This window comes from Myotis davidii, unplaced genomic scaffold, assembly GCF_000327345.1.
Source record: "Myotis davidii unplaced genomic scaffold, ASM32734v1 scaffold953, whole genome shotgun sequence".
Classification (NCBI taxonomy): domain Eukaryota; kingdom Metazoa; phylum Chordata; class Mammalia; order Chiroptera; family Vespertilionidae; genus Myotis; species Myotis davidii.
The window spans coordinates 59,322-66,464 of NW_006284837.1; the positions used below are offsets into that span (position 1 = coordinate 59,322).

A 7,143-nucleotide genomic window follows, 5' to 3' on the forward strand; every position below is an offset into this window, starting at 1 on the left:
TTCACCTTTCTCTGCTGTTAGCAAGTCTAATCCTCTTCTATTCTGTAGGACTACTGTGGCTGAGGAATCAACTTGATCCTGCAAAGCAATTAGGGTCTCAGCTACTTTCTCTATGTCTTCTGAAAATTCTTGGGTTAAAACTTGATAAGAGGAGACAGAGTGAGCTATTCCCCCTACCACAGCTCCTATGCCAACCGCAATTCCGATTGCTATTAGAAGAGGAGTCACTTGCAGAGCCCTTTTATATCTAGTTACTGCTTTCAGGGGGATTTCAAGGGATGGGTTGTTGGGGTTATTTCATCTGCTAAGTTCCCTGGTTTAGTTATGTTTACCGGGGTAGCCATTAATAGGAGTGGGACTGGGGGAAGACATAACCAGCAATCCCTAGCCATATTAGGGTTGGTAATATTGAGGCGGTGGTGGGTTGAATCGCGGACCTGATAGAATCAGGGGTCCAATTCATATTGCCTCTGTGGCTGAGTTCTTAGTTGGGGTAGCAATACCTTGGATGCTTCCTGTCATTGCTTGATTGTTTCTAGTCTGATGGCTTCCTTGGCTCAGGCTCAGTCAAAAACACTTTGGTCCCCCCTATTGGCACAACAGATATATGCACTGATTGAGGGACCCTGACAATGGTTGTGGAGCTTACCTGTCCAGTAGAACTGTCTTTTCCATATACAGAGACATTCCAGTGTAGCAGTAGCTACTAGAAGCAGTATGTATTCTAGTCCATACTTCCCTATGGCTGAATTAAGGGAGGGGATCTGCCATATAGAATTTCAAAGGGAGAGAAACCTACCCTGGCCTTCGGGACCCAGCCTACCCGCAGGAGTACAAGAGGCAAGATATCTGTCCAGTGTAAGGATGTCTTCTGCAATAGCTTAGGCATAGCCTGATTTAGAGTCCGGTTCATGAGCTCTATTTTCCCTGAACTCTGAGGCCTGTAAGCTGTATGTAGGTTCCATTTAATTCCCAAAGCCTTAGCTACCTGATGTACTATTCTGCTACAAAGGCTGGGCCATTATCATATCCTATGGCCAGAGGCATTCCACTTCACGAAATTATGTCCTTCAGTAATGCCTTAGTGACTTCTCTTGCCTTTTCTGCAGGAGTGGGATATGCCTCCACCCATACTGAAAAGATGCAAATAAAGACTAGCAGGTATTTATTTCCTCTGCTAGGCCCTATTTTCATAATGCCTATTTCTAAGTCTTAGAAGGAAGCTTGCCCACAGTGCTGAACTCTTATTGGTCCTACAGGACCCTGTTTGATGTTGTTCTGTGCACAGAGAATGCAACCTTGAGAGACTGATGCACACAAGGAGGGAGGACGGGAAACTAGGTAGTACCTTCCTAACAAAGCTTCTATGGAAATTTTCCCTAAATGAGTGAGTACATGCTGTTGGAGGACTATCTTATGGGCTAACTGTTCTGGGACATAGACCCTATGATCTGGGAGTATCCACGAACCTTCCTTCGTTCTCTTGCCCCCTTCTTGCTAGACCCATTCCTCTTCCTGAGGAGTGTATTTTGGAGGTTCAGGTAATTTGGGGGCCAGCATCATCTGTGACGGTGCTGCTTGTTCTTTAGCAGCCACCTTGGCTGTGTCATCAGCAGGTTGGTTTCCTTCTGACACTGAGTCTTTCCCTTTCTGGTGACCTTTGCAATGGATGCTGGCTGTTTCCTTGGGCTCCTGGACTGCTTCTAGTAACTTTAAAATCTCATTCTGATTTTTTGATTCCATTTCCTGTAGCCATCAGGAACCTCCTATTCTGGTCTATAGCCCATGGATATGCTGGGTAGCAGAGACATAGTGCGAATCAGTGTAGATGTTGGCACGCTTATCCTTACTGAGTTCTAGGGCTCTGGCTAGGGCCCAAGGTTCTGCCCTTTGCACTGACCATCCTTCACGCAGGGCCTGTGCCTCAATTGTCTCAAAGTTTGATACCACTGTATATCCAGCTCATCTTTTTTCTTCATCAAGGAAGCTACTGCCATCTGTGAACAATACTAAGACCATTTTCCATAGGGGGCTCTCTGTTAGATCTGGTTGGCTGCAGTAAATCTCCTCTAGGACTTCTAGGCAATCATGCTCCAGCTCATTTGAGGAACTGCAGCAAGTTTATTAACCACACAATGCTATTTATACACAAGACACTGAATAGGAGGTCTGTCAAGAGGAATGTATTCTCTGTTCCTCTTAATCTCTAAGGGAGAGACACAGAAGAAGGACAAGTTCTCGGTACAGCATATCTCAGTAAATAGTTACAGACTTCTTGGTAATCTATAAAAGGCTGTTCTTATTCTACAAAGGTTGCTCTCATTCTACTGATAATCGCCATCCAAACAAGTCTGGGAAAACTGTGTGGGTAAGGGTTCCAGCCTTGCTAGCTCCTTCAAGTGCAAGGACCTTGCCAGCTTACATCTGGCCCCCAACATGTCCCAAGGTAAGCTTATCTGCTTCTTTGAATAATAATGCTGTGAATGCAAGGGCCCTGAGACACGGGGACCACCCAGAAGCAACTGGGTCAAACTGCTTGGAGAGATAGACTACTGGTCTTTGCCAGGGTCCAAACTCCTGGGTTAGAACTCCTAGGGATACCCCACTGTTCTCGTGAACAAAGAGGTTAAAGCTCTTTGTCACATCTGGTAGCCCTAGTGCTGGGGCCACAGTGAGCTTTGCTTTAATAGTGATAAAGGTATTTTCCTGCTCAGGACCCCAGTTGATGGGTGCTTTCTCTTCCCCTTTCAAAGCTTCATAGAGAGGCTTGGCTAGGTTTGAAAACCTTGGGATCCAAATTCAACAGAACCCTCCTGCTCCCAAGAATTCTTGAATCTGCTGATGGGTGCTAGGGACTGGGATGGCACATACTGCCTGCTTTCTTTTAGTCCCTAGCTTTCGTTTCCCTTGGGTGATTCGGAAGCCTAGATACTTGACTTCTTTCTGACAGATTTGTGCCTTTTTGTTGGACATCCTGTAACCTGTTTCAGTTAAGAGCCTCAGAAGGACCCTAACCAGTTTGGCTCAGTGATGGAGCGTCGGCCTGAGGAATGAAGGGTCCCAGGTTGGATTCCGGTGAGGGGCATGTACCTTGGTTGCAGGCATATCTCCAGTGGGGAGTGTGTAGGAGGCAGCTGGTGGATGTTTCTCTCTCATCGATGTTTCTAACTCTCTATCCCTCTCCCGTCCTCTCTGTAAAAAATCAATAAAATATATTTAATAAAAAAAAGAGTCTCAGAAGGATTTGGGTTCCTTCCCAGCACTGAGCTTGCATGGAGCTTGCCACTAGGAGGTCATATACATAGTGAAGTAGAATGCACCCCAGTCCATTCCTGGGGACTTAGACAGATCAGATGCTAGTGCTCCACTAAAGAGAGTAGGGGAATTCTTGAATCCTTGTGGCAGTCTGGTCCAGGTGAAATGCTCCTTGATCCCTGTAGTTGGGTTTTCCCACTCAAAGGCGAACAAAGGCTGACTGGAGGGTGCCAGCTGAAGATAGAAAAAGGCATCCTTCAGATCTAGACATGAAACCATTCCGCCTTTGATGGAATGAGTCCCAGAAGTGTTTAGGGGTGTGGTAGCACCTAATGCAGGGTTATATCAGCCTCATTAACAGTCCACAGGTCCTGCACGGGGTGGTAATCATTAGTCCCTGGCTTTTTCACAGGCAAGAGAGGAGTGTTCCATGGAGACTGGCATCATTTATGAAGTCCCTACCGAAGCAGCTGGTCTAAGTGGACCTGGATTCCTATGTGTGCCTCCTTGGAATCAGATATTGGTGGATTTTAACAGGCTGTGCCCCAGTCTTTAAGTCGATTAAAGGATTCCCTTCCACCCAGACTAGCGGGAATTCTTCCTCTAATTCAGGTTCTAATGGTGAAGCCTTTGACTGAGGGTTATAAAGTCTCCATTCTTCCTCCCTCAGCACTGCAAAAGACTGGATCATTGGGGAGGTCTCCTCACCTAGCCAAAGCTGTCCTGAGCCATCTGGAGCAAAAGTAATTTCTGCCCATTTTGGATAAAAAGTCTCTATCCATCAGAGGTGCTGACAGTTTGGCAAGTACAGGAATTCCTGAATTACTTGGTGGCCTCCAAGATGGCATTGATCAGGGCGAAAGAATGGTCTATGAGGTTTGGTCCCCAGTAGCTCTAATAATGGTGACCTCCTTTCCTGAGAGAGGCACTACTTTCTGTGTGACTACTGAGTGCTCAGCTCCTGTATCAACCATACAATTTACAGTCAGGACCCCAATTTTCATTCTGACTATCGTATCTTGGGGGCCTAGCTGAAAAGAGCCCAGTCTGTTGTAGGCAGAATCAGCCATTTCTAGACAAATGAGATTTTCTTCAGGTAGATCTGGTTGATAGCGTCTGGTCGGCAAACTGGCTCCTTGAGTGTTGCTCTTCCACAAAATACCACATGCACATGCACACAAACAGAGCCCTCAGGATGGCCGCGAATGCACAAAAACGTCCCGGTACCCTCCCAGGATCAGCAGCCCCGCACACCGGGGAGGCTTGTGTGGCTCACTAGAGGCCCCAAAACATTTCTAATCCCTCCCTGATGGGCTGCCACTGCTCTTGCCACCCCGGAGAAGCTGGGAAATGTGTGACCAGATGCCTGAGCATCCTCCAGGTTTCCACCATAGCGCACAGCCGCGGATCCGCCATTGCCAAACATGGTTGTTCTGGGGCCACCCACCCGAGCCTGTCTACATATGTATCGTCCCCTCTTCAACCTAGGAAACAGTGATGCCGCCCCGCAAGACGTAGAGAAGGGGCTCCTGGGACACATGCGGAATATCCCAAGTCCTCTCCAAGTTCTGAAAATGCTTCAGCAGGCCTGTCCTGTCCTCTGCTGGTCGAGGGGCGCCAATGCAATCTCCCCTCCTGCAGCCTCCTATGGGAAAGGCAGTCAGGTGCCTGGACTTGCCCAATTCTGGGTAGACCTGAGGGGGGAAAGTCAAGCAGGGGGCGCTGTTTGTGAGAAGGCAGGAGCTGAAGGGTGCTCATGGATGCCGACAGACCATTGAAATCAAGGAATGTCTGTGTGTGACTGTGTATGTACACACACACACACACACACACACCACACCAGAGTGCAAGGTCCGCCATTAAGATTACTGCCGAGTGACCCACGTCTAGGAGATTCACTGGCTTTTTGCCTGGTGACTCAGGCCTGTGGATCATATTTGATACTCAGCTCAGATTCTGATCACACCTGCAGTACAACTGACCTCATTGGATGCAATAGTTTTGAAAAACAAACGTTATAGGTAGGGCACATCTGAAGGACGGCATCCTATTCATTTCCTAGAGTCGCCATGTCCCCCTGCTACCAAAGAGGTGGCTAACAAGAACAGAAAGGAATTCCCTGAGAGTCCAGATTCCAGGAGTCACAGATCAAGGTGCCAGCGGGACCCCTTTCCATCTGAGGGCTCTGGGGAGCACCTCGCCTCCAGCCTCCAGCTGCTGGTGGCCTCTGGCATCCTGGGCGGAATAGGAGGCATCAGGTGCAGGGCGCAGCCATGTTCAGGAGAACCTTTTCTTGAGATCCTTCTATGAATGCCAACTGAAAGGCGTGCCGGGGCTTGCCTGGGGCATGAGCGCCCCGACCCTAAACTTGACGCCAACCAGTGACCCTTCAGTCCTGGGGGGACTGATTGGTGGAGCTCGTGGCTAAGCCCACCACGCTCTGGGGCTATGAAAGGGCGGGTGAGCCGCCCAGGGCCTTCATTTGCAGACCTTCTCAGTCCTGGGCGTATGGTGATTCTCCAAGGGAGCTTTCAGGTGAGAGATTTCAAAAAGATCCCTGTCCAGGGACATGGAGGCCGCTTCTGCGCACGGAAAAGAAGAGTCTGAAATCAGGCAGCCCCCGAAGCTCGAATCCGCTGGATTCAGTGAAGGGGCTGCTGAAGTCCACTGGGGACCCCGTGGGCCTCAGAAACCATCCCCACCGCCCAGGAAGAGAGGGTGCGCCCCGCCAGCCCGCTGGCTCCCGCCAAGACCCCTCCGAGTGGGAGCTGCAGCCGGGGGAGACCCCGCACGGTGGGGGCCAGGCTCCAGAACCTTGGCAAACCTGCTACGTGAACTCAGCCCTGCAGTGCCTCAGCTACACCCCGCCCATGGCCCGCTACCTGCTGTTAGGGCTGTTCTCCAGGGCCTGAGGGCAGCCCGCGTACTACACCCCGCGTGCCCTGCAGGCTCACGTGACACGGGCCCTCCTGCGGCCCGGGTACGTCATCGTGTCCAAGGTGAAACTGCACAGGGGCTTCCACGCCAGCCAGCAGGATGATGCCCACGAATTCCACCTCTTCACGCTGGACGCCCTGCAGCGGGCCTGTGTGCGGGAGAAGCGGCCGCCGCCTCCGCCATCGCCTCAGCCGCCACTACCACAGCCGCCGGGCAGGCCCTCCCAGGAGGACGCCACCCTGATCCACAGGGTCTTTGGAGGCCACTGGAGATCTCAAATCCAGTGTCTCTGCTGTCACGGCGTGTCAGACACCCTGTACCTTTACCTGGACATCGGCCTGGACATCCAGGGGGCGCAGAGTGTGACCCAGGCCCTGGACCTGCTGAGGAGGCCCCAGCGGCTGGCCAGGACCGATGGCTACCAGTGTGGTGCATTCCTCCGGAAGGTGCCAGCCACCAAGACTCTGCAACTGCACGGGGCCCCCCAGTGCTCACGCTGGTGCTGAAGCGCTTCTCTGCACTGGCAGACAGCAAGGTGGAGACAGAGGTGCGCTACCCTGAGCGCCTGGACCAGAGACCCTACCTGTCCCTGTGGTGGCTGGGTGCGGGCTGCTGCTGTAAAGCCTCTACACCCTGCTGGTACACGCGGGCCGCACCTGCCACAGGGGTCACTACATCTGCTAAGTCTGAGCGGCGGGCAGACCATGGCACATGATGGACCACGCCCAGGTTACTGCCTGCGACGTGTCTGTGGCCCTGAGCCAACGGGCCTATGTGCGCTTTTACATCCAGACCAGTGAACTGGAAGGAAACGGCGAGGACCTGAATTTGCAGAATTTTATTAGCATGGGATAAAAAGTATATACAGCAGAATTTAATAAAACATTTCATACAGCATAATACATAAAATAAAATAAGTAAAATTAACCCACACAACACGTGATGCGTCTT

At 50.9% G+C, this 7,143-nt stretch overlaps 1 protein-coding gene across 1 annotated transcript; it reads left to right on the top strand.

Annotated features, from left to right (window-relative positions):
- The first annotated feature begins 5,763 nt into the window (after positions 1-5,763).
- LOC102772247 (ubiquitin carboxyl-terminal hydrolase 17-like protein 6) lies at positions 5,764-6,907 on the top strand. Its single transcript, XM_006755064.1, has 4 exons — positions 5,764-5,790; positions 6,204-6,344; positions 6,399-6,621; positions 6,681-6,907. The coding sequence occupies exons 1-4, from the start codon at positions 5,764-5,766 to the stop codon at positions 6,905-6,907; spliced, it is 618 nt and encodes a 205-aa protein (XP_006755127.1).
- The last annotated feature ends 236 nt before the right edge of the window (positions 6,908-7,143 follow it).